This window comes from Salvelinus alpinus, chromosome 11, assembly GCF_045679555.1.
Source record: "Salvelinus alpinus chromosome 11, SLU_Salpinus.1, whole genome shotgun sequence".
In the NCBI taxonomy this organism is placed as follows: domain Eukaryota; kingdom Metazoa; phylum Chordata; class Actinopteri; order Salmoniformes; family Salmonidae; genus Salvelinus; species Salvelinus alpinus.
In genome coordinates, this window is record NC_092096.1 from 35617695 (window position 1) to 35645257 (window position 27563).

Here is a 27563-nt window from a genome sequence, read left to right on the forward strand (position 1 = left end):
AGAAGATGGATCAACAACATTGTAGTTACTCCACAATACTAACCTAATTGACAGAGTGAAAAGAAGGAAGCCTGTACAGAATATTGTTTTTTACAAAACATGCATCCTATTTGCAACAAGGCACTACTGCAAAAACTGTGGCAAAGCAATTCACTTTTTGTCCTGAATACAAAGTGTTTTGTTTGGGGCTAATCCAATACAACACATAACTGAATTTTATAATTGTCAAGCATTGCGGTCTCTGCATCATGTTATGGGTATGCTTGTAAGGACTCTGGAGTTTTTTTAGGATAAAAAAGAAACGGAATGGAGCTAAGAACAGGCAAAATCCTAGAGGAAAACCTGGTTCAGTCTGCTTTCCCCCAGACACTGGGAGATTAATTCACCTTTCAGCAGGACAATAACCTAAAACACAAGGCCAAATCTACACTAGAGTTGCTTACTAAGAAGACAGTGAATGTTCCTGAGTGGCCGAGTTACAGTTTTGACTTAAATCTGTTTGAAAATCTATGGCATGACCTGAAAATGGTTGTCTAGCAATGATCAACAACCAATTTGACAGAGCTTGAAGAATTTTGAAAAGAATAATGGCACATGTTGCACAATCAAATGTTGCACAATTGACATTACGGAGTATTTTGTGTAGATCGTTGACCAAATATGACAATTAAATCAATTTTAATCACACTTTGTAACACAACAAAATGTGGAAAAAGTCAAGGGGTGTTATACTTTCTGAAGACACTATATAATGATAGTCCTATAGCTGTGAGTGGAGACATGATGGGGTGAGGGGGTGCAGTCTTGTCCAATCTCAGCCATACAATATGGAGCAGGAGAGTCTATCTCCCAGGGTAATTTCTCTCTGCACTGTGAATGTATTAGCATATTTCTCATAAGGGTGTTGGCCTGTCTGTGTGTGTGTGTGTGTGTGTGTGTGTGTGTGTGTGTGTGTGTGTGTGTGTGTGTGTGTGTGTGTGTGTGTGTGTGTGTGTGTGTGTGTGTGTGTGTGTGTGTGTGTGTGTGTGTGTGTGTGTGTGTGTGTGTGTGTGTGTGTGCGTGCATGTGTGTCTGTCTTTGCCTGTGTGTGTGTGTATGTGCACATCTGTGTGTGTGTGCGCACACATTTGTCTATCTGTATTAGCATATTTCTCATCAGGGAGTTAGTAATTGAGATGTTTTGGGAGGATGTGTGGTCCCTCAGCTTCCCAGGGTACATTGCAGATGACATGCATCAGGGGGAAAACTGAAGCGGGACTTACCCAAGCAGCATGCCAGCACATAGACTATTTCTGCCCCAGCTATTTTTACACAGGGGTCAGAGGGTAATGGTTTTATTTCTGCCGCTGGCTCCTTTTACTGTACACCGAGAGAGAAAGGGAGGGGAGAGAGAAAGGGAGGGGAAAGAGAGTATGTGTTTGTATCCCTCTGTCCCCATGTCTACTGTGAATTTGTCCTAAAGCAGTGACCTGCTTGTCTCCAAAGAGACTTGTGGGATTGAGACAGTCCTTTCTCCCTGACTTCTCTACTGTTATTCAAAACTAAATTCAGAGAGCAAAATATCATAGATCTGTATCAATTAGACAGAGACTAAGACCAGAGGGAAAGGGATCTAGGCCTGAAATATCTGCAGTACCAGTCAAAAGTTTGGGCAAACCTACTAATTCCAGGGTTTATCCTTATTTTTCTATTTTCTACATTGTAGAATAATAGTGAAGACATCAAAACTATGAAATAACACATATGGAATCATGTAAGCAAAAAAGTTTTATTAAAAAATCTAAATCTATTTTATATTTGAGATTCTTCAAAGCAGCCACCCTTTACCTTGATGACCGCTTTGCACATTCTTGGCATTCTCTCAACCAGCTTCATGAGGAAGTCACCTGGAATGCATTTCAATTAACAGGTGTGCCTCCTTAAAAGTTCATTTGTGGAATTTCTTTCCTTCTTAATGCGTTTGAGCCAATCAGTTGTGTAACAAGGTAGGGGCGATGAACAGAAGATAGCCTTATTTGGTAAAAGAACAAGTCCATATTATGGCAAGAACAGCTCAAATAAAAAAAGAGAAACAACAGTCCATCATTACTATAAAACATGAAGGTCAGTCAATGTGGAAAATGTCAAGAACCACCGACCAGCAAGAATACAATATGTCTTTTGTAACCCACTGTGACAGCGGCGCTACACGCCTTTCCCTCTTTCATAAATCATATCCTTCACATTGTCAAGCAGCGAACAGAGCAAGGGAAGGAGTTAGGAGAAGGCGGGAGGGAGAGAGAGAGAGAGACAGCAGGGTTTTAATTGTAGGCTCATCCATCCATCCTACTCTTCTTCTAAACAGGCACTTTTTTCCCCTCCATCAAAAATGTCTAAGTTAAAGTTCCTACTCAATATACGCTGGCCCCCTCGCCTGTCTCTCTGAGACCTTGAACCAACCCATAACCACTTCCATTACACACTTTCTGGTTTGTCCTTGCTGATCTGAAATGAGTGAAACTGTCAGAAAGCTGCCAACCTGGAGGCCTAGGTGGAGCTGTGACTATATTGCTGATGCCATTCTACTCCCAGCTACTACTTTTAGTGCATCAGGTAGGAATCAATGAGGGCCTAAAATTAGGGGCATAGGGGTTAGTTTGGGATCGGGCCTGTGCTTCTCCGATTAAGGGTGCACTTTGAAAGGGGACTCTGCCACCTTCATTCACCCTGTCCAGACAGTACATCACTGTCCCCCAGGAACCCTTAGGTTAGGACCAAAGTTCCCTCCATTCATGTGTCCGTCCAGCAGCATTTAAGTGTGACACCTCTGGAGTATCCTTTCTGAAAGCCATGGATGACCAGAGTCCTTTGATGAGGTACTGCGAGGGGACACACAGCAAGGGGACACACAGCAAGGGGGCACACAGCAAGGGGGCACACAGCTAGAGGGCAAACATTAAATATAATCACCAGTGGCTTTAAAGGATCTTATGGGTAGTTTCTGACATTCAGTAGGTGATGACAGCTGCAGTTTACAGACTGCCCTTCTAGCTATAAATACTATGGATTCTCAATGGAAAACAGGCACGGGAGGTTGGTGGCACCTTCATTTGGGAGGAAGGGCTCATGGTACTGGCTGGAGCAGAATGAGTGGAACGGCATCAAACCCATGGTTTCTATATGTTCGATGCATTCCATTTGCTCCGTTCCCGACATTATTATGAGTCGCCCTCCCCTCAGCAGCCCCCACTGAAAGCGGGGTATGTTATTTCAGAATGAAAGACCATACTCTCCCACATATCGTTCTCATAGTTCTCCCAGAATGAATTCTGTTCGCTTCAAATGTATGATACGTGCTGTGTGGCGATGAAAGAACATTTTCTTTTTCATCCCTAAGTGTGTCATGCTGACAGTGATCTGTATCAGAGAACAAACACTTAGTTTTGTTATTATTCCTTGGCTAACACACAGTATAGTTCACAACCCCTCTGAAATGATCAAATGCACAGATTATTGTTTGAGCTGACATGCATTATTCTCACAGAGCCCGAGATAAATAGCCAACATCATGTTCCGTTTATAGTAGACTACGATAATACACTCTGACTTCTGCACAAACGCTCATGAATATGGCTGAGTGGTTCCTGTGGATTCCAACAGGTCTGTCAAATTAAGACATAGGATATTTCCAAATGTCCAGATAAACTGAATTTCCTTGGTTCGGTGTGTTTTGAGTGAGATGAAGAGTTGACATGTCCTTACAGCAGTCTTTGCTGAACAGGTTTCATCCAGTCAGTGCTAGCGGTGATATTCCCAAACATTCCCAACGAGGAGGAGGAATGTTGGGAAACCTACAACGATCCCCTCCTCACTTTTGGATAGTGGTGACGCTACAGGAGCAAGCATTGACTTAGAGTTATTTCGTTTCCGTTACAATTTCCAATCCCAGCTGTGGCAAAATAGTCCTAAAACGTCCCACAGTCCAGTATGTCATTGTCATGTTGTCCTACGGGAAAGAGAGAGAGGCATGGAGGGGCATTCACGCTCCTGCACCTGTGCCCAATCTCTCTCATAGCTCCTACCCTCTTTTTCTCAACCCCCTTCTCTCCCCTCATCTAGTCTCACACTTTCTCCTCATCCCCTTATTCTTCCCCTCTCTCAGTGTCTGTGAAGTAGGGGTGAGGGGTGGTGTCAGGGGCAGATGGGTAGACAGTGTACCCCCCGCTAGGACAGCCTCTCCATCTCAAACTGGGTGTGTCCATGTCCGTTAGACGTGGTCGCAGCATTGGACCAGGCCTCAGCCAGGCGAGTGTTACCCAATTTAGGAGCCTCCCCTTGGGGTCCGTGGGTGATGGTTAGAGGTCCAGGGTCGGTTCCTGGTGGGGGGTCGGGCGGGGTGGGCTCGGGGGGCTTGCGGTCGTAGTAGAGGGCCCAGAGCAGGGTTAGGGTCAGGGTCATGGCCAGAATCTGGGCCACTCCTATAGACACACCCAGGAAACGCAGCACATGCAGCTGCTTAGTTCCTCTGATGAAACTGTAGATCTTCGGCCCACAGCCCTGTAGTAAACACACACACACACACACACACACACACACACACACACACACACACACACACACACACACACACACACACACACACACACACACACACACACACACACACACACACAGACAAATGAATACAACAAGAGTTGAAGCTTTTCCATGTTGAAATATGGCATACGTTTGATCCATGTCATTCATGTAATATTAATGTTGTTTCAGTCTGTCTGTCTCACCAGGGCCAGACCTCCCATACTGTTTCTGTGAGGTGTACATCTGCTGTAGGAACAAATTGAAAACGCTCTCTCATCCTATCACATGGATAACATGTACACGGAGAGAAAGAAACAGAGGGGGAGAGAGTGAGAGAAAGAGAGATGTAGGGGAAGAGAGGACGACGGTAGAGAAGTGGAAAGAGAGGGAGTAGTAGTGGAGGTGTAGAAAGGCCAGTCTATTACTTCCTGACTAAGGGATATTCACTCTGTGGTGCTACATACCAGACTGAGCTACTCTACACCTTACTGCTGCCAGAGAGAGAGAGAGAGAGAGAGAGAGGGATAGAGAGAGAGGTGGGAGAGAGAGTGAGAGACAAGTGGGAGGAAAGGAAAGTCCTGTGGAGAAAGGGTAGTAAACGTGGGGGAGAGAGGCTGGTATAAAGAAAGAGAGAGAAAACAGACAGGAGATAGAAAGGATCCTCCACACATTCCCCTTGACTCCCTCCTCTACTGACTGACTGACTAACTGACTCATCCTCACTACACACACACACACACACACACACACACACACACACACACACACACACACACACACACACACACACACACACACACACACACACACACACACACACACACACACACACACACGCACACACACGCACACACACGCACACACACGCGCACACACGCGCACACACACACACGCACACACACACAGCATCTCTTTGTCTTTCTGTATGCCTAGTTTTACTTAGTGAGGCGTAGCAGCAGCAGCACACACCCTTTCATAAGAACCTCTCATAGTTTACATTTAACACAATTACTAGCCTCTCTCTCACTCCCTCTCTCTCCCCCTTTTCCTGTATCAACTCTCTCTTTACCTCCTCCTTCCTTTCCCCTAACCCCATTTCCCTCTCTTTTTCCACTGTCACAACCTCCCCTTTCTCCACCCTCTCCCTCCATATTTTCCAGGCAGGCCTATCCAGGTGTGTTTGTCATGCAGGAACAGCCTGCTCACCCAGCACCTCTCACCCAGGTGACAATGGGCCGCCTAGCAGTCTGCACCGGGCAAACCGGACCTGCTAGAACCCTGCTAGAGCCACACCACTTGGCCTGGACCACGGGGAGAGGAACTGTTGCTATGGCCAGGGGAACTGTTGATAAGGCTAGGGGGTTAACATTGTTGACTAAACACAGCAGACAGACATGTTGAGGTGGAGGAGGTCAGACATGGGATAGGGGACAGGGTTGGTTTCAAATCAAATCAAATCCAATTTTATTTGTCACATACACATGGTTAGCAGATGTTAATGCGAGTGTAGCGAAATGCTTGTGCTTCTAGTTCCGACAATGCAGTAATAACCAACAAGTAATCTAACCTAACAATTCCACAACTACTACCTTATACACACAAGTGTAAAGGGATAAAGAATATGTACATATAGATATATGAATGAGTGATGGTACAGAACGGCATAGGCAAGATGCAGTAGATGGTATAGAGTACAGTATATACATATGAGATGAGTAATGTAGGGTATGTAAACATAAAGTGGCATAGTTTAAAGTGTCTAGTGATACATGTATTACATAAAGATGGCAAGATGCAGTAGATGATATAGAGTACAGTATATACATATACATATGAGATGAGTAGTGTAGGGTATGTAAACATTATATTAAGTGGCATTGTTTAAAGTGGCTAGTGGTACATTTTTACATAATTTCCATCAATTCCCATTATTAAAGTGGCTGGAGTTGAGTCAGTATGTTGGCAGCGGCCGCTAAATGTTAGTGGTGGCTGTTTAACAGTCTGATGGCCTTGAGATAGAAGCTGTTTTTCAGTCTCTCGGTCCCTGCTTTGATGCACCTGTACTGACCTCGCCTTCTGGATGATAGCGGGGTGAACAGGCAGTGGCTTGGGTGGTTGTTGTCCTTGATGATCTTTATGGCCTTCCTGTGACATCGGGTGGTGTAGGTGTCCTGGAGGGCAGGTAGTTTGCCCCCGGTGATGCGTTGTGCAGACCTCACTACCCTCTGGAGAGCCTTACGGTTGTGGGCGGAGCAGTTGCCGTACCAGGCGGTGATACAGCCCGACAGGATGCTCTCGATTGTGCATCTGTAGAAGTTTGTGAGTGCTTTTGGTGACAAGCCGAATTTCTTCAGCCTCCTGAGGTTGAAGAGGCGCTGCTGCGCCTTCTTCACAACGCTGTCTGTGTGGGTGGACCAATTCAGTTTGTCCGTGATGTGTACACCGAGGAACTTAAAACTTTCCACCTTCTCCACTACTGACCCGTCGATGTGGATAGGGGGGTGCTCCCTCTGCTGTTTCCTGAAGTCCACAATCATCTCCTTTGTTTTGTTGACGTTGAGTGTGAGGTTATTTTCCTGACACCACACTCCGAGGGCCCTCACCTCCTCCCTGTAGGCCGTCTCGTCGTTGTTGGTAATCAAGCCTACCACTGTAGTGTCATCCGCAAACTTGATGATTGAGTTGGAGGCGTGCATGGCCACGCAGTCGTGGGTGAACAGGGAGTACAGGAGATGGCTCAGAACGCACCCTTGTGGGGCCCCAGTGTTGAGGATCAGCGGGGTGGAGATGTTGTTACCTACCCTCACCACCTGGGGGCGGCCCGTCAGGAAGTCCAGGACCCAGTTGCACAGGGCGGGGTCGAGACCCAGGGTCTCGAGCTTGATGACGAGTTTGGAGGGTACTATGGTGTTAAATGCTGAGCTGTAGTCGATGAACAGCATTCTCACAGAGGTATTCCTCTTGTCCAGATGGGTTAGGGCAGTGTGCAGTGTGGTTGCGATTGCGTCGTCTGTGGACCTATTGGGTCGGTAAGCAAATTGGAGTGGGTCTAGGGTGTCCGGTAGGGTGGAGGTGATATGGTCCTTGACTAGTCTCTCAAAGCACTTCATGACGACGGAAGTGAGTGCTACGGGGCGGTAGTCGTTTAGCTCAGTTACCTTAGCTTTCTTGGGAACAGGAACAATGGTGGCCCTCTTGAAGCATGTGGGAACAGCAGACTGGGATAAGGATTGATTGAATATGTCCGTAAACACACCAGCCAGCTGGTCTGCGCATGCTCTGAGGACGCGGCTGGGAATGCCGTCTGGGCCTGCAGCCTTGCGAGGGTTAACACGTTTAAATGTTTTACTCACCTCGGCTGCAGTGAAGGAGAGCCCGCAGGTTTTGGTAGCGGGCCGTGTCAGTGGCACTGTATTGTCCTCAAAGCGAGCAAAAAAGTTATTTAGCCTGTCTGGCAAGACATCCTGGTCCGCGACGGGGCTGGTTTTCTTTTTGTAATCCGTGATTGACTGTAGACCCTGCCACATACCTCTTGTGTCTGAGCTGTTGAATTGCGACTCTATTTTGTCTCTGTACTGGGACTTAGCTTGTTTGATTGCCTTGCGGAGAGAATAGCTACACTGTTTGTATTCGGTCATGTTTCCGGTCACCTTGCCCTGGTTAAAAGCAGTGGTTCGCGCTTTCAGTTTCACGCGAATGCTGCCGTCAATCCACGGTTTCTGGTTTGGGAATGTTTTAATCGTTGCTGTGGGTACGACATCGTCAATGCACTTTCTAATGAACTCGCTCACCGAATCAGCATATTCGTCAATGTTGTTGTTGGACGCAATGTGGAACATATTCCAATCCGCGTGATCGAAGCAGTCTTGAAGCGTGGAATCAGATTGGTCGGACCAGCGTTGAACAGACCTGAGTGCGGGAGCTTGTTGTTTTAGTTTCTGTTTGTAGGCTGGAAGCAACAAAATGGAGTCGTGGTCAGCTTTTCCGAAAGGAGGGCGGGGGAGGGCCTTATATGCGTCGCGGAAGTTAGTATAACAATGATCCAAGGTTTTACCAGCCCTGGTAGCACAATCAATATGCTGATAGAATTTAGGGAGTTTTGTTTTTAGATTAGCCTTGTTAAAATCCCCAGCTACGATGAATGCAGCCTCAGGGTGTGTGGTTTCCAGTTTACAAAGAGTCAGATAAAGTTCGTTCAGGGCCATCGATGTGTCTGCTTGGGGGGGAATATATACGGCTGTGATTATAATCGAAGAGAATTCCCTTGGTAGATAATGCGGTCGACATTTGATTGTGAGGAGTTCTAGATCAGGTGAACAGAATGACTTGAGTTCCTATATGTTGTTATGATCACACCACGTCTCGTTAATCATAAGGCATACACCCCCGCCCCTCTTCTTACCAGAAAGATGTATGTTTCTGTCGGCGCGATGCGTGAAGAAACCAGCTGGCTGCACCGACTCCGTTAGCGTCTCTTGAGTTAGCCATGTTTCCGTGAAGCAGAGAACGTTACAATCTCTGATGTCTCTCTGGAATGTTACCCGTGCTCGGATTTCATGAACCTTATTGTCAAGAGACTGGACATTGGCGAGTAGTATGCTAGGGAGTGGAGCGCGATGTGCCCGTCTCCGAAGCCTGACCAGGAGACCACTACGTTTGCCCCTTTTACGGCGTCGCATAGGGTCGCCGGCTGGGATCAGATCCATTGTATTGGGTGGAAGGCAAAACACTGGATCCGTTTCGGGAAAGTCATATTCCTGGTTGGAACGATGGTGAGTTGACGTTAATCTTATATTCAGTAGTTCCTCCCGACTGTATGTAATGAAACCTAAGATTACCTGGGGTACCAATGTAAGGAATAACACATAAAAAAAACAAAATACTGCATATTTTCCAAGGAACGCGAAGCGAGGCGGCCATCTCGGTCGGCGCCGGAAGTTAAGGTTTTAAGGTTTTAAGGTTTTGGGGTTAGACCAGGACAGTGATTGAGCTGTAAATGGGATAGGGGACAGGGTTGGTTTGGGGATAGACCAGGACAGTGATTAAGCTGTAGATGGGATAGGGGACAGGGTTGGTTTGGGGTTAGACCAGGACAGTGATTGAGCTGTAGATGGGATAGGGGACAGGGTTGGTTTGGGGTTAGACCAGGACAGTGATTGAGCTGTAGATGGGATAGGGGACAGGGTTGGTTTGGGGTTAGACCAGGACAGTGATTGAGCTGTAGATGGGGAGATGAGGGTGTTTCCCTCTAGAGGAAAGAAGACTGAGTGTGTGCGGCCCTACCTGCCTGCCTACCTGCCTGCCTACCTACCTACCTGCCTGCCTGCCTGCCTGCCTGCCTGCCTGCCTGCCTGCCTGCCTGCCTGCCTGCCTGCCTGCCTGCCTACCTGCCTGCCTGCCTGCCTGCCTGCCTGCCTGCCTGCCTGCCTGCCTGCCTGCCTGCCTGCCTGCCTGCCTGCATGCCAACCTGCCTGCATGCCAACCAGCCTGTTTGCCTGCCTGCCTGTTTGCCTACCTGCCTGCATGCCAACTAGCCTGTTTGCCTGCCTGCCTGTTTGCCAACCTGCCTGCATGCCAACCAGCCTGTTTACCTGCCTGCCTGCATGCCTGCCTGCCTACCTGCCTGCATGCCAACCTGCCTGCATGCTAACCAGCCTGTTTCCCTGCCTGCCTGTTTGCCTACCTGCCTGCATGCCAACCAGCCTGTTTGCCTGCCTGCCTGCTTGCCTGCCTGCCTGTTTGCCTACCTACCTGCCTGCCTGTGTGTCTGCCTGTATGTTTGTGTGGGTGTGTGAGAGCAAGGTGAAATATTAAAATAGAAATAGAGAGAGACTCTACGGTGAGTTTGCTTTGTATTCTCTCTGTATCCTGCTGGCAGGCTAGCTGGCATTGCTTGGCGTACCTCACCCCCTACTAGACTTTGTGTGTGTGTTCCCCTCAGCCCCAGACAGCAGCATACCTTGTCCCCTGGTGGGCTTGATGAGATGTAATAGCTGCACTCTGTCTCAACAATCTGGCAACCGCAGCAGGCAGGAGGCACACTATGCTATCAAGCCTGTGATTGGCTCTAATTGAGTTGTATGGATTTCTCTCCACCATTGAACATGGCAGGTCATTTCAGGTTGCAAATAGTCATCCCATTGGAAGCAGGTTGTTGTGAAAGTATTAAGTAGAAAACTCCAACTCCAAGAAAATCATCTCCACTCCATTCAGAATGTAAGTAGCCTATATCAAAAAGTTTCTTGTTATTGTTTCTGTCTCTTCTGAACTAACAGGTTTACTCAATTGGTGAATGGGAATATGTAAGCCTGTGTGTCCCTTTCTGATGATGTCATAGAGGAAGGTACGTCAATAAGGCATTGGCAGATCCACCTGGGGCTACAGAGAGCCGTAATGATCATCTGTAATGATCATAACACTTTTCAGGGTAGGGTCAGCGGGTTCAGTAGGTGAACAGGTCAACAGAGGTCTAACCACCTAACACTTACTGTGAGGTCAGAGGGTCTTATTATTGCCTTACCTCCCTTACTACATTTGCACACACTGTGCATAGACTTTTTCTATTGTGTTATTGACTGTATGTTTCTTTATCCCATGTGTAACTCTGTGTTGTTGTTTTTGTCGCACTCCTTTGCTTTATCTTGGCCAGGTCGCAGTTGTAGATGAGAACTTGTTCTCAACTGGCCTACCAGGTTAAATAAAGGTGAAATAAAAATAAATAAATAATAATAAAAGGGTCACTGGGGCACTCACCTCTTGGTGAAGGTCACTGAGGTCACGGTAGTGGGCGTGGCGAGCACATCCTGGATACTGATTGGAGCAGCAGGAGTCTGGTGGCCACTCCATCTCTGTCATCTCCAGCCAATCAGTGAAGTAGATGACCCCACAGCACTTAAACTGGGGAACACACAGTCAAAGAAAGTTGACATACATTACCAGCCCTTTATAACTAGCAATCTTGCATATTCAAAGCACTAAAACACTAATAACCTCTCATAAATAATAACCTCTCATAAATGTAATATCTTATTAAAATGTAGCTCTTGAGTTATGATATAAAACCACTAAGTGTTTGTGTAGGATTTGTGTGACCTCTGGGGTGGTGAACTCTGGGGTAGTGACCTCTCACCTCAGTCTGGAAGGTGTTCCAGGTGTGTGTTAGCCACTGGTAACGCTGCAGGCCATAGTTGGGCATCCTGGACTTCAGACTGATCATATCTGACCTATGAATTGAAGGCTTGGACAGAACATAACAGTGTAACTACATTAGGGCTGTCCCCGACAAAAAATAAATCTTGGTCGACCGAGAGTCGTCTGTTCCATTTTCCATATATAGGCACATTCTATGTGTTTTAACTTCTTATGGCTGGGGGCAGTATTGAGTAGCTTGGATGAATAAGGTGCCCAGAGTAAACTGCCTGCTACTAAGATGCCCAGTTGCTAATATATGCATATTATTAGTAGATTTGGATAGAAAACACTCTGAAGTTTCTGAAACTGTTTGAATGATGTCTGTGAGTATAACATAACTCATACGGCAGGCAAAAATCTGAGAAAGAATCCAACCAGGAAGTGGGAAATCTGAGGTTTGTAGTTTTTCAACTCATCGCCTATCGAATATACAGTGGGATATTGGTCATATTGCACTTCCTAAGGCTTCCACTAGATGTCAACAGTCTTTAGAACCTTGTTTGATGCTACTACTGTGAAGGAGGGGGGAATGAGGGCTATTTGAGTCAGGGGTCTGGCAGAGTGCCATGAGCTGACCACGGGCGTTCACGTGAGAGTTAGACCGGCGTTCCATCGCATTTCTACAGACAAAGGAATTCTCCGGTTAGAACATTATTGAAGATTTATGTTAAAAACATCCTAAAGATTGATTCTAAACTTTGTTTGACATGTTTCTACGAACTGTAATATGACTTTTCGTCTCAACTTTCGCATGGACTTGCCCGCGCGTCGTGAGTTTGGATTGTGTACTGAACGTGCGAAAAAAAAGGAGGTATTTGGACATAAATTATGAACTTTATGGAACAAATCAAACATTTATTGTGGAACTGGGATTCCTGGGAGTGCATTCTGATGAAGATCAACAAAGGTAAGTGAATATTTATAATGCTATTCTGACATCTGTTGACTCCACAACATGGCGGATATCTTTATGGCTTGTTTGGGCTCTGAGCGATGTACTCAGATTATTGCATGGTGTGCTTTTTCCGTAAAGTTTTTTTGAAATCTGACACAGCGGTTGCATTAAGGAGAGGTTTATCTAAAGTTCCATGTATAATACTTGTATATTTTATCAATGTTTATTATGAGTATTTCTGTAAATTGATGTGGCTCTCTGCAAAATCACCGGATGTTTTGGAGGCAAAACATTACTGAACATGACGCGCCTATGTAAACTGAGATTTTGGGATATAAATATGAACTTTATCGAACAAAACATACATGTATTGTGTAACATGAAGTCTTATGAGTGTCATCTGATGAAGATCATCAAAGGTTAGTGATTAATTTCATCTCTATTTCTGCTTTTTGTGACTCCTCTCTTTGGCTGGAAAAATGGCTGTGTTTTTCTGTGAATAGGTGCTGACCTAACATAATGATATGTTGTGCTTTCGTCGTAAAGCCTTTTTGAAATCGGACACTGTGGTGGTATTAACAAAAAGTTTATCTTTAAAATGGTGTAAAATACTTGTATGTCTGTGGAATTTTAATAGTGAGATTTCTGTTGTTTTGAATTTGGCGCCCTGCACTTTCACTGGCTGTTGTCATTTCGATCCCCTTAACGGGATCCCAGCCATAAGAAGTTTAACAAATCAACTACAGTGCATTCGGGAAAGTATTCAGACCCCTTGACTTTTTCCACATGTTGTTACATTACAGCCTTGTTTTAAATGTGATTAAATCATTTTTTTCCCTCATCAATCTACACACAATACCCCATAATGACAAAGTTCATTTTTTTGTGCAAATTTATATTAAAAAGAAATAGTATTCAGACCCTTTGCTATGAGACTCGAAATTGACCTCAGGTGAATCCTGTTGTCATTGATCATCCTTGAGATGTTTCTACAACTTGATTGGAGTCCACCTGTGGTAAATTCAATTGATTGGAGATGATTTGGAAAGGCACACACCTGTCTATATAAGGTCCCACAGTTGACAGTGCATGTCAGAGCAAAAACCACGCCATGAGGTTGAAATAATTGTCCGTAGAGCCCAAGACAGCATTGTGGTGAGGCACAGATCTGGAGAAGAAAAAACATTTCTGCAACATTGAAGGTCCCCAAGAACACAGTGGCCTCCATCGTTCTTAAATGGAAGAAGTTTGTAACCACCAAGACTCTTCCTAGAGCTGGCTGACCGGCCAAACTGAGCAATCGGGGGAGACGGGCCTTGGTCAAGGAGGTGACGAAGAACCCGATGGTCACTCTGACAGAGATCCTCTGTGAAGATGGGAGAACCTTCCAGAAGGACAACCATTTCTGCAGCACTCCACCAATTAGTGGTGGAAAACTGTCATACTTGAGTAAAAGTAAAAGATACAGTAATAGAAAATTACTCAAGTAAAAGTGAAAGTCACCCAGTAAAATACTACCTGAGAAAAAGTCTAAAAGTATTTGGTTTTAAATATACTTAAGTATCAAAAGTAAATGTAATTGCTAAAATATACTTAAGTATTACAAGTAAAAGTACAAGTCATTTCAAATTCATATACTAAGCAAACCAGCCGGCGCATAATTTTTTTTTTTTTTTTTTTTTTTTTACGGATAGCCAGGGGCACACTCATCATTTACAAATTAAGCATTTGTGTTTAATGAGTCCGCCAGATCAGATGCAGTAGGGATGACCAGAGATTTTCTCTTTAAGAGCTTGAATTGGAATATTTTCATGTCCTGCTAATCATTCAAAAGGTAGTAGTACTTTTGGGTGTCAGGTAAAATGTATGGAGTAGAAAGTACATTCTTTTCTTTAGGAATATAGTGAAGTAATTGTAAAAGTAGTCAAAAATATAAATAGTAAAGTAAAGTACAGATACCCCAAAAAACTACTTATGTAGTACTTTAAAGTATTTTTACTTAAGTACTTTACACCACTGCCACCAATCAGGCCTTTATGGTAGAGTTGCCACACTCCTCAGTAAAAGGCACATGACAGCCCGCTGGAAGCTTCCGAAAAGGCACCTAAAGGACTCTCAGACCATGAGAAACAAGATTCTCTGGTCTGATGAAACCAAGATTGAAATCTTTGGTCTGAATGCCAAGCGTCACATCTGGAGGAAACCTGGCACCATCCCTACGGTGAAGCATGGTGGTTGGCAGCATCATGCTCTGGGGATGTTTTTCTTTTTTTTTACCCCCTCTTCTCCCCAATTTCGTGGTATCCAATTGCTAGTAATTACTATCTTGTCTCATCGCTACAACTCCCGTACGGGCTCGGGAGAGACGAAGGTCGAAAGCCATGTGTCCTCCGAAACACAACCCAACCAAGCGGCACTGCTTCTTAACACAGCACGCCTCCAACCCAGAAGCCAGCCGCACCAATGTGTCGGAGGAAACACCGTGCACCTGGCTACCTTGGTTAGCGCGCACTGCGCCCGGCCCAGCACAGGAGTCGCTGGTGCGCGATGAGACAAGGATATCCCTACCGGCCAAACCCTCCCTAACCCGGACGACGCTAGGCCAATTGTGCGTCGCCCCACGGACCTCCCGGTCGCGGCCGGCTGCGACAGAGCCTGGGCGTGAACCCAGAGTCTCTGGTGGCACAGCTAGCGCTGCGATGCAGTGCCCTAGACCACTGCGCCACCCGGGAGGCCCCTGTGGGGATGTTTTTCAGCGGCAGGGACTGGGAGACTAATCAGGATCGAGGGATAGATGAACAGAACAAAGTACAGAGATATTCTTGATGAAAAACTGCACCATCCCCCTCTGTGCAGCGACGCTCCCCATCGAACCTGACAGAGCTTGAGAGGATCTGCAGTGAAGAATGGGAGAAACTCCCCAAATACATGTGTGCCAAGCTGGTAGCATCGTACCCAAGAAGACTCAAGGTTGTAATCGCTGCCAAAGGTTCTTCAACAAAGTACTGATTAAACGGTCTGAATACTTATGTAAATGTGATATCAGCTTTTTATTTTTAATACATTTGCAAATATATATTTTTTAAATTGCTTTGTCATTATGGGGTATTGTGTGTAGATTGGTGAAAAATCAAAGACATTTAATACATTTTAGAATAAGGCTGTAACGTAACAAAATGTAGAAAAAGTCAAGGGGTCTGAATACTTTCCAAATGCACTGTATATGCAGTGAGCTTGTCTGATGCTTTAAGCGCACTGTTTGATGAAATAATTAATCCACACAAATGACTAGAGGGAGTCCAACCGTAATTTATTTGAGTTTGCCATTGCGGGCTCAGACTTGCTGCGCTGTATTAAAAAAATGACATGACTGTGTTACTATCACTCATTGTCTCTCTCTCCTCCTTGCTGCAGCGACCTTCACATAACATCAACAGTGTTTATCGCGCTGTCCGTGTTGCTGAAGCTGCAACATAATTACAGCCATTTCTGACTGAAAAGTTCAGTTACCGAAATATCTCATTTGTTTAGGAAAAACATTCCCTGTTCTCTCAACCCTTGCACTCTTTACGTGACACATGCATGCATCGCATGCACATGACTATTAGGACCTATAGCATATCATATTCACATCAATAAATTGGTTAAAACAAACTCTGAACAACGTAACACATGTGACAGCAAAATGGATGCATAGGACGTGACAAATAAACTTCAAACGGGGGGATGTTTACTGGTTGCTCCGGAGGTAAAAAATTAATGGAATAAATTTGACTAGCTGTGGAAAATACTGGAGATCAAGAAAAATAAGGTAAGGAGCAAGTGCTGCGTGCAAACAGGAGCTGTTAGATTACAAAATAATTTCTCTGACTGTTTGGAACAATATTAACAACACTAAATAAATTATAAGCATAACAGAGAGTCCATTGTAATTTCCAAAATGGAACGGTTTATTTATTGTTTATGCTAATTATTCAAAGTTCGCTTTGATATTTTATTATAAAATGAAAATGCTTGATTGGATTTCAAATCATGAATGACTAGTATGCTGTGTGATGACATGAACGAACGAATGAATGATTGATTGATTGATACAGTACTATAGCTTATATACGGTTGAAGTCGGAAGTTTACATACACCTTTGCCAAATACATTTAAACTCAGTTTTTCACAATTCCTGACATTTAATCAAAGTAAAAATTCCCTGTCTTAGGTCAGTTAGGATCACCACTTTATTTTAAGGATGTGAATTGTCAGAATAATAGTAGAGAGAATGATTTATTTAAGCTTTTATTTCTTTCATCACATTCTCAGTGGGTCAGAAGTTTACATACTCTCAATTAGTATTTGGTAGCATTGCCTTTAAATTGTTTATCTAGGGTCAAATGTTTCAGGTAGCCTTCCACAAGCTTCCCACAATAAGTTGGCTGAATTTTGGCCCATTCCTCCTGACAGAGCTGGTGTAACTGAGTCAGGTTTGTAGGCCTCCTTGCTCGCACACGCTTTTTCAGTTCTGCCCAGAAATGTTCTATGGGATTAAGGTCTGGGCTTTGTGATGGCCACTCCAACACCTTGACTTTGTTGTCCTTAAGCCATTTTGCCACAACTTTGGAAGTATGCTTGGGGTCATTGTCCATTTGGAACACTCATTTGCGAGCTAGCTTTAACTTCCTGACTGATGTCTTGAGATGTTGCTTCAATATATCCACATAATTTTCCTACCTCATGATGCCATCTATTTTGTAAAGTGCACCAGCCCCTCCTGCAGCAAAGCACCCCAACAACATGATGCTGCCACCCCCATGCTTCACGGTTGGGGTCATGTTCTTCGGCTTGCAAGCCTCCCCCTTTTTACTCCTAACATAACGATGGTCATTATGGCCAAACAGTTCTATTTTTGTTTCATCAGACCAGAGGACATTTCTCCAAAAAGTATGATCTTTGTCACCATGTGCAGTTGAAAACCGTAGTCTGGCTTTTTTATGGCGGTTTTGGAGCAGTAGCTTCTTCCTCGCTGAGCGGCCTTTCAGGTTATGTCGATATAGGACTCGTTTTACTGTGGATATAGATACTTTTGTACCTGTTTCCTCCAGTAACTTCACAAGGTCCTTTGCTGTTGTTCTGGGATTGATTTACACTTTTCGCACCAAAGTACGTTCATCTCTAGGAGACAGAATGCATCTCCTTCCTGAGCGGTATTATGGCTGTGTGGTCCCACTGTGTTTATACTTTTGTACTATTGTTTATATAGATGAACATGGTACCTTCAGGCATTTGGAAATTGCTCCCAAGGATGAACCAGACTTGTGGAGGTCTACACATTTTTTTCTGAGGTCTTGTCTTATTTCTTTTGATTTTCCCATGATGTCAAGCAAAGAGGCACTGAGTTTGAAGGTAGGCCTTGAAATACATCCACAGGTACACCTCCAATTGACTCAAATTATGTCAATTAGTCTATCAGAAGCCTCTAAAGCCATGACATCATTTTCTGGAATTTTCCAAGCTGTTTAAAGGCACAGTCAACTTAGTGTATGTAAACTTCTGACCCACTGGAATTATGATACAGTGAATTATAAGTGAAATAATCTGTCTGTAAACAATTGTTGGAAAAATTACTTGTGTCATGCACAAAGTAGATGTCCTAACCGACTTCCAAAACCAGTTTTATTGACTCCAACCTAAGTGTATGTGAACTTCCGACTTCAACTGTAAGTATTGAAATATAGGCCTTTGTAAGTAACGGTATTAAGACAGAACAGGATGCGCTCTTAGGCCTGCAGCTTGATTGTGGTTATACAATGCTGCTATACTAAGCCTGCTAATGATAATGACATTACTTATTATAATAATAATGATGATCATAACAATATTAGTAATACTAACAATAAGAAGGAGATCAAGGAAAAAGGAGGGTTATTATTATTATAAATATAAATTGTCTGATCATTTGGAACAGTGTAAACAACACTAAATAAATTATAAATAATACCAGAGAGGCGGTTTTAACGAGATAAAAAAGTTTAAAGCCTTTATTACAGCATAGCAAAGATAAAAAACAGACGGATTTGTGAAATTGTTTATCCGACATGTTGTGGTTGGTGCTCACGAAGGCTTGGTGCTCACAGAATCAGTAGGCTATTAAACAAACACTCAAATGGGCAAGAGAAGCAGGATCTCTACTATTTTTGTAAATATATATGGATGATTTCTAAAGCCTATTATAACGGCCATTGATTATAGACCTAATTTAGTTGGGATTTCCTCTCTCTTTCTTAGACAATTAAGGCAAAGGCTGTTTTCTCATCTTCTAACTCTGCTGCTGCCTCCACAGCATTGTTGTCAACACCTATGCTGGTTAACTTTGCTATTATGCACATAGTGACATGGTCTAGGAAAAGGTGCCAATTCAACAGCACACTGATGTGTTTCGGAACCGCGAACAGCGGTAGAAACCGCATCTGTTATAAAATAATATCATTTTTATTAGTGTTGCACCCTTGTTCCTACGGAATATAACCATGTACAATTTCAGCAGCACATGTCTTAGTGATGGACTGTACCATCCCCACGACCTCCACAATGGTTCATTCCACTCAGAGAGGCGCAAATCAGACAGGGGTCTTGTACACCATGATATTTTATTTTATTTTTGCTACTGCTCGACTAAAGACATCTCGGTCGACCAACTGCCTATCGACCAAACAATCGACCAGTCGACTAAATGGGGTCAGCCTTAAACAACATTTCATTCAGTATAGTTACATTCAGTTCAGCTATATGTTTCAGTTCAACTTCAGCTGAGAACATTTCATGTACAGCTCATGTATTATTGTCACAAGACATTCAACAGAAAGCCCTGAAACCGTACTGGAGCAACAGTCACAGTGGTGTATATTTAGCTACCAGCTCTCTGTTTCAAGCCTAGTTATATAGTCCAATCCTCTGACCATGTCACAATTTTTTTCAAACACACAACTTCTGACTCTCTCCTCTAGAGTTTCCCAGGCCTCCAACACTCCGGTATGTAGTTGCTGAGGTTGACGACGGCTTGTTGTCTAAACAATTACCCATGTCTGGGCTCTGGGGAACCAGACCAGAGCTAATCTGCAGACCCACAGTCTGACACACTTAGCATGCATAACTCATCCCCCTCTCCTCTCCAATAAAACCTCCACCTAACTCACCCCTGGGCCTCCATTCCCTCCTCCTTCCTCTCTCCTTCACTGGTCTTGTTACCCATCTTGGTTACCCAGAATTCCCCTGAGGCCAGGTGCGTCACCTTGGTGCTGCCCTAGCAGGGTTCTGATAAAGGACAAGGCACAACGACTACAATATCCACAACCCCCTGCGGCATGGCAGGTATGTCACTCTGATTAGGAGGGTGGCGGGTGGCACTGTGGACTCAAAGGCCAGGTGCTAGTGCTACACACACACATCCTCAGGCTTGTAGCCAAGTACCAAACACACATACACACACACACCTTTCTCAGTTTGCCATACACACTGCGCTAGTCAGTGGCCAGGTGCTGCACACACACACACACAAACACAAACACACCTGCGCGGTCGGAGCGAGTCCCACATACTGTGAGGGGACATCAAAGCCACTGTGGGCTCTTTCATGGTGGGGAGATAAGCCCCTGGACCAGAGGAGGGGCAGCCCTGTAGGGGAGAACCCGTTGTAATAGAGAGCCCTGCCCATTGTGTTCAAACACCCACTCCCTGAGCAGGAGGGAGAGAGGAGGCAGGGGGAGGGAGGGGAATGAGGGACGAATGGGAACGGGGACACAATTATATCCTATCTCAGGGGTATTCAACTCTTACCCTACGAGGTCCGGGGCCTGCTGGTTTTCTGTTCTACCTCATAATTAATTGTACCCATCTGGTGTCCCAGGACTAAATCAGTCCCTGATTAGAGGGGTACAATGAAAAGATTGTAAAGATAGATTTTTCGGTTGTTCATATATAGCATCAGTACCATTTCCCTGTGCTCTTTGGCCTGTGCCCTGCACTGGTCATGTTGTTAATTGGGTAGCCCCAGTAAGCAGAGAAGGAGGTGAGCTCTCTGAGCAGAGCTGCACATGACTGGCATTCATGTTTATTCATAGCACAGCACAAAATATAGACAGGCCTATAAGGCCACCACACATAGAGCTGCAGCATAGATATACATCATATAGAAAATCCGCACTCACCTCGTCATACGTCCACACCCCACTGGCCAACTCTACACAGAAAATCACCAACAAACTGCCAAAGTACTGAGAGAGAGAGCGAGAGAGAGAGAGCGAGAGCGAGAGCGAGAGAGAGAGAGAGAGAGAGAGAGAGAGAGAGAGAGAGAGAGAGAGAGAGAGAGAGAGAGAGAGAGAGAGAGAGATGTTAGTGTTGAGGCTAGCCAGAGAAGTACTGTGCAGTGTCTTGTCTGAGTGATTGATCGTCATAGTGGGAGAAAGAGTGCTCCCACACAATGAGTAGTGATGTAATGTGCTTCAATCTCCAGACGCCTGTTCCACTCATGTCACATACACGCACATACACACACCTATTTCACATAAACACAACAGAAAACACTACTATTTTCAATCTTTCAGACTTTCATGTAAACATAACTGTGCAAACAAACACACACACACACCAGACAAACACACGCACAGGTCTTATGAAGAGTAATGTGTGTGTCAGCCATTCTATTAGGGGCATGTCAGTGGTTCAGGGTATGTCTGACAGCCTGTTTGTTTGGAGTGTAGATATTATTGGCAGACAGATGGCTCTGCCTCGCCTTTGTTAGTGCTACACTCCATTTAGAGCAGGCCAGTCCCAAACAACACAGACACACACTCACACACTTCTCACCCAGAAACTCATCTCACCACTCAAAAACATCTCCCCGGTCTTCTTCTCTCTGTGTGACCTTTCACCCTTCGAACCCCCCTCTAACACACTCCTTCACACACATACCAAGACATACACAAACAGTACATCAATACTTCACCATTCTACAAGGACGATTTCCAGGTGTGAAGAGAATATGACACTTCCCTCGACCCCTTCTAGCTTCCATTTACACTGAGTGTATAAAACATTAAGAACACCTGCTCTTTCCATGACATAGACTGACGAGGTGAATCCGGGGGAAAGCTATGATCCCTTATTGATGTCACTTGTTAAATCCACTTCAATCAGAGTAGATGAAGGGGAGGAGACAGGTAAAGAATAATTTTTAAGTTTGAGACAATTGAGACATGGATTGTGTTTATGTGCCATTCAGAGGATGAATGGGCATGACAAAATATTTAAGTGCCTTTGAACGGTATATGGTAGTAGTTGCCAAGTCCACCGGTTTGAGGGTGTCAAAAACTGTAACGCTGCTGGGTTTTTCACACTCACCAGTTTCCCCTGTGTATCAAGAATGGTCCACCACTCAAATGACATCCATCCAACTTGACACAACTGTGGGAAGCATTGGAGTCAACACAGGCCAGCAGCCCTGTGGAAAGCTTTCGACACCTTGTAGAGTCCATGCCCCAACAAATTGAGGGCAAAGGGGAGTGCAACTCAATATTAGGAAGGTGTTCTTAATGTTTTGTGCACTCAGTGTATTACCTTTCTCACAGAGATGTGTCTTTATGTTTCACACATTTCATTTTAGGGAGAAAGCTCTCTCTCACACGCACACACACACACACACACACACACACACACACACACACACACACACACACACACACACACACACACACACACACACACACACACACACACACACACACACACACACACACACACACACACACACACACACACACACACTGAGGTTAGAGGAGGGTTGCAGTTGTTTGAATGGAATGTCAAGGCTTCCAAGAAAGGATTTCCTCCTGTGTAGAGAGACTTACAGCATAATTCCCTTCCCTCGCTGATACTCAATTAACACGTATACAAGGGCGAGAGAGGGAAGACAGGGAAAGAGAGGTGGAGGAACGACAGAGTGAGAAGGCGAGAGGGGGAGAGGTATAAGTTTAGGCTAAGGGGGATTTGTTTGGCGTCTTTAAGGAGGGACTATTTTTAAGCGACCTTTCTCCGCATTCGCTGGAACAGCTTCTCAGAGCAACTTAAGACCCTGCAGTCGTCCCTAACATACCCCCAATATCCCACAACGCACCACTGCACGCATGTAAACATCTACAAACATCCCAACAACCCCTCAGAGACCTTAAATGGACGCTTTGACGCTTTCACTAGCTTAGTCCACAACAGAAACATGACTATCTATTACATATAAAGGTTTTAACTGAGCTTAAAGCCAGGGAACCATCAATTTCCCACCACAGCTATAATTGAAGGGAGAAGGAGGGGGGTGTTATTCAGGTAAAGAGCAGAGTTGGGGCGGTGGGAGGCATTCCTCTGAAAGGGACGCACCAGCTGGTGAATGGGTGCGTGGGTAACCCAAGCGCCACTCACCCCTCTCAGCCACCTCTCCATAAGCGGGTCGAAGACTTGTGGGATAGCGTTACCCATTGTCCCGCTCAAACGAGATAATATTGTCTCCGCAGTGCGCCAGCGAAACACAAGAATGCCAGGGCAGAGTTGCATGGAGAGAGGGATGAATGAAGTCCCAATGGAGGGGTGGAGGAAGCGTGAGGGAGACCCAGAATACAGCCACTTTGGTCGGGGAGAGACGGACACAGGAACCCCCTACCTCTTTGTCTCCCCACACAGCACACCTGGGAGATGGAGCCACAAAACAGGCGCCACTCCACCCTTTCCTCTCCGGTGTCCTGACCTTCCACTCTATAGGAATATGAGTAATCATGTACCTGCCCTGTTATAGTTTTTGTATGCATGACACAATTGGTCAACGGAAATAGTGCATTGTGCTGCCACAATTGCTTCTGTATGGGAATACATGTTATGTATGCAAGACATGTGTAGTAAAGTAATGCTCCGTAGCACATGCTCTGTACGCCCAGAGATGATACATAGTTTAGTGATCTGCATGCATGGTTGGATGGAAATGGCTTTTTGGGGGGGGTTGTCTCTCTCTCTCTCTTTTCTGTACCTCAGTGGGTTTCTCTCTCCTTCTCCTTCACCTGCTCTGACTCAATCCACCTCTTTACCTCCTTTCTTTTATCCCTGTTTCTCTTTCATTCTCTCTTTTTGTTGTCCCACACTGACAGTGGTGAGTGATTGAGATAATCACACCCTTATCTGTCAATCTCTCTCTCTCCCTCGCTCGCTCTTTCTTTCTTTCTTTCTCTCTCTCTCGCTCTCTCTCTCTCTCTCTCGCTCTCTCCCCCTCCTTCTCTCTGGCCATCCATCAGTGCCCAGGGTACCATTACTCAGGCAGGCTCAGACAGCAGCAGTGGTGAATAGTTTTACAGCTGTACTTATCCACGGGAGCGTCATTCCGCTACACACCGGCAACATCCCCGCACCAGGCCCTCGCTCGCTCAGAACGCAGCCCCGCGCGAGGGGGGGTGTTCGCTAACACAAGACGCGGCGCCACACGCTTATGGGATGATGAATGACCATCGTGGCCCTGCGTCAGATGAGTAACGGCTGTAAAATCGAGGGGGGAATTCTCGTTGCATTTCCCTCCGGTGTATGAACGGTGGAACTACGCAACTGTGTGGCTGTTGGGTGAATTTACAGGCCTGTTCCAGGGTTTATGAGGGCACAATAATATTACTTTATTGAGATGTAGAGGACATTAGGCTGTTACAGATGATGGGGACAAAAGCACATGAAGATAGATAGGGAGGGCTACTGTGTGTGGGACACTGTGTATGTGTGCATGTGCATGTGCGTGTATGTATTTCAAGGTTGTATAAATGTTTAACTAACACCGATAGCTAAAGAAAACCTAAGATCTACAGCAATTACAACCCGCTTCTGCAACTAAACCGAGCTCGTCACAGTTTGCACACACACACACACACACACACACACACACACACACACACACACACGCTCATTTCATTCAGACACGTACCCAGGCCAGGAGTAGAAGGTTGCATTTCAGTGTGCCGCAGTAGCCCACCATGGCCACGATGATAAGAAAACAACACACTGCAATGATGACGGGATGGACAGCCGGAGAATACGTGAGAACTGCTGCTTCCTCCAGCCTACAGAGAGAGAGAGGGGAGGAGGGGGGGAGGAAAAGGGAGGAGAGTAACTTGGCAGACTTTTTGTTTATTTATCTATCCATCCTGCTATTTCTCTCCCCCCCTCTATCTGTGTGGCCTGTTGCATTATTAATACAGCAGCCAGCAGTAAATAGTGATTACACTCTGTAGGAATGTGGATCTCCTCTACCGCAGCAGTTACTGTCAGGGGCCAGTGAGGGGTGAGATGGTGATCTGTGGACAGGTCTAGGTGATAAGAAACTGTTGAATTAAAAAGTTATGCGGTTGATGATTTGTGGAAAGGTTGCCAGGTATGAGTCGAGGTGATTTGTTGAGGAAGTGAGACATAAATCCAACAGTCCTCCGCTCTTTTCTCTTTCTCTTCTTATTTACTGCTCCAGCTCATATATAGTAATTACCTTCCTCTCCCACTTACTCCCTGTTATCTCTCTCCTGTTCCTGCCAGTACCTGCCCACTTGCCCACTGAGAGGTGACAACATTGAGATCCATATCACTCACCTGGTGTGGGCCGTCAAGGTGAGCACAGTGTTCAGGTAGTCCCTGAGCCAAGCAGCCACCCCCAGGACACATATCGACATGAGCTGAGGGAGCATCACACACACATAGAGAGAGATAGAACACACAGACACACACATTACACACAGACACACACATAACATTACAGTTTCACCAAGTAGGCCTACAGTAAACACTTCCACTCAAAATATGTTTTGTCTGAAAAAGCTTATGGCAGTGAAATACAATCCAGGGAATTGGTATGGCAACAAAATGTTGCCTAGGGGGCATTTTGCCATGTGTTCAACACTTGCATAACCCACTACAACCCTGGAGCACTTATCAAATGTAATGGCCTATGAATAGCATGCACTAGAATGCCAAACATGCAGTTTCTGCACATTTGTTGTTCTACAAGAAAATGTATGGTGCAGTCCTATGTATAAAGTAACCGGCCATTATGATCAATAACTGTAACCCTCGCGCAGGCACTCCGCCTTGGAGGCACGCGTTGGGGTGGATGGGTGGGAGGGGGGGTATAAAGTTGTCTGCATTGTGTAGCGTGAGCGCGGGCACAACCAGGCCACCTGCTCGGGGGTCTCCGCTTCTCTTACCCAGAAGAGTAAATTGAGAGCGTAGAGCAGGCAGCGCAGGCACCTCACCGCGTCCTCGCGAGCCATTCTGAGCGCAACAGCAACTGGTGGCCAAGACAGGGCTCATCATCTTAACCCGTGCCACCATGGCGACATAATTAACTAAAGGTAATAGAAATAAATTAAAATAGGATTATTAGCCTGTGCCTGTCCCATGAATACAAAACGAGTTCTCAGTGTTCCGTGTAAAGCATACCGGCTTTACATGTCTCTGTGCGTTCTGCGCACGCCTTTCCAATGTCTTGTTTTAGCCGCCGAGGTATATCCGTGGGAAGTTCCAGAAAGCATTCACAACAGGTGGTTTCTTACTTTCCCCAGTACAGGAATGATGGAGTGTGCGGATGAGCGCTCAGCGGTGCTGACATATCCAAATCAATCATCACTCACTTAGCAAGGTATACTGCGAAAACATATCCAGAACATTACAACAAAACAACTTCTTATAAGAGCTTTTGCGCAAAATGAACATAATCCATTTGGTTAAAATATTAATGTTCAGCACTTTTACTCCCAGAGAAAACGGCAAACAATAAAAATCATACTATTACACAGCAGCCTAAATCAAAGCCCATAAAATAAAACTTCAGTTGCGCACGTAGACACTGATTCCCAAAATCGATCTCTCCACAAAAACAATCCCCCGGTGGCGGTATGATAGGCCTAGCCTACCTATCGTCCAATTCAGAGTGCCGAGTTTGTTCTGCGCTGTCAGTTCAACATTTCCATGTTTGAGTGGCCAAAACTCAACTCGCAGTTTGTTCTGTGTCATCCAGAGAGTGTTGTCCGCGGGGTCCTAGCGCTTCGGCTAATTACTATGCAGCAGCAGGAACAACAGCAGCAGCAGCAGCAGCAGCAGCAACAGCAGGGCTATGGGTCTTTAGTGGGGGAAGGAATGTGGAGAGCTTTCCGCCTCCGAGAGATAGCATGCATTGGTCAAGAGGTCACATCTATAGAGAGTATTATTGTCTGGAGTAAATGTGGGATGGGACTTCATCATGGGACTTCTTCACTGGGGAGAGCAAAAATAATGCTGTAATAAGTGTCACCACTCTCCCACAGATGTGCATGGCTATTCTATTATATTCTGTTCTATTCTGTTCTATTCTGTTCTGTTCTATTCTGTTCTATTCTATTCTGCTCTGTTCTATTCTGTTCTATTCTGTTCTATTCTATTCTGCTCTGTTCTTTTCTGATCTGTTCTATTCTGTTCTATTCCCTGTTGGATGACATTACATAGGCCTATCACATACTCTTCTTGATACATATTCTTGATGATTTATTGTATCAATAAGGTATCGATCCTTCAGTTATGAAACACTGAGCATATCTCAGGCATCTAAAGCTTTCATTAGATAATCAGATTATTGGTTAGTCTATTGCTATCCCTGTCGATTCTGAGCTCATTCTAAGAAAAAACATGAATGGAAAAGGGGAAGGAATGAGTTACTCCATAGGCTACATAATCAATCATTAAAAAGAGGAACAATAGGCTCGGGGTCGGCAGGCATTGTTATCTTAATTTATTGCTTTTCGATCTGTTTTTAATGTCCACAGTCTGGCCATGAACCAAATGGGATTGGTCAGCTTTAAAAGCTTTATTGTTCGAGATGCACACAACAAAATA

The 27563-nt window shown here is 45.1% G+C and overlaps 1 protein-coding gene across 1 annotated transcript; it reads right to left on the minus strand.

Moving 5' to 3' along the window:
• Nucleotides 1–1754: 1754 nt before the first annotated feature.
• Nucleotides 1755–26717, minus strand: LOC139534062 (tetraspanin-12-like). The gene is made up of 8 exons (XM_071332748.1): nucleotides 26136–26717; nucleotides 25901–26041; nucleotides 25290–25372; nucleotides 24634–24769; nucleotides 20840–20905; nucleotides 11687–11794; nucleotides 11311–11454; nucleotides 1755–4536 (listed from the first exon to the last, which is right to left on the minus strand). The coding sequence occupies exons 2-8, from the start codon at nucleotides 25964–25966 to the stop codon at nucleotides 4204–4206; spliced, it is 936 nt and encodes a 311-aa protein (XP_071188849.1). The 5' UTR covers nucleotides 25967–26041; nucleotides 26136–26717; the 3' UTR covers nucleotides 1755–4203.
• Nucleotides 26718–27563: the final 846 nt, after the last annotated feature.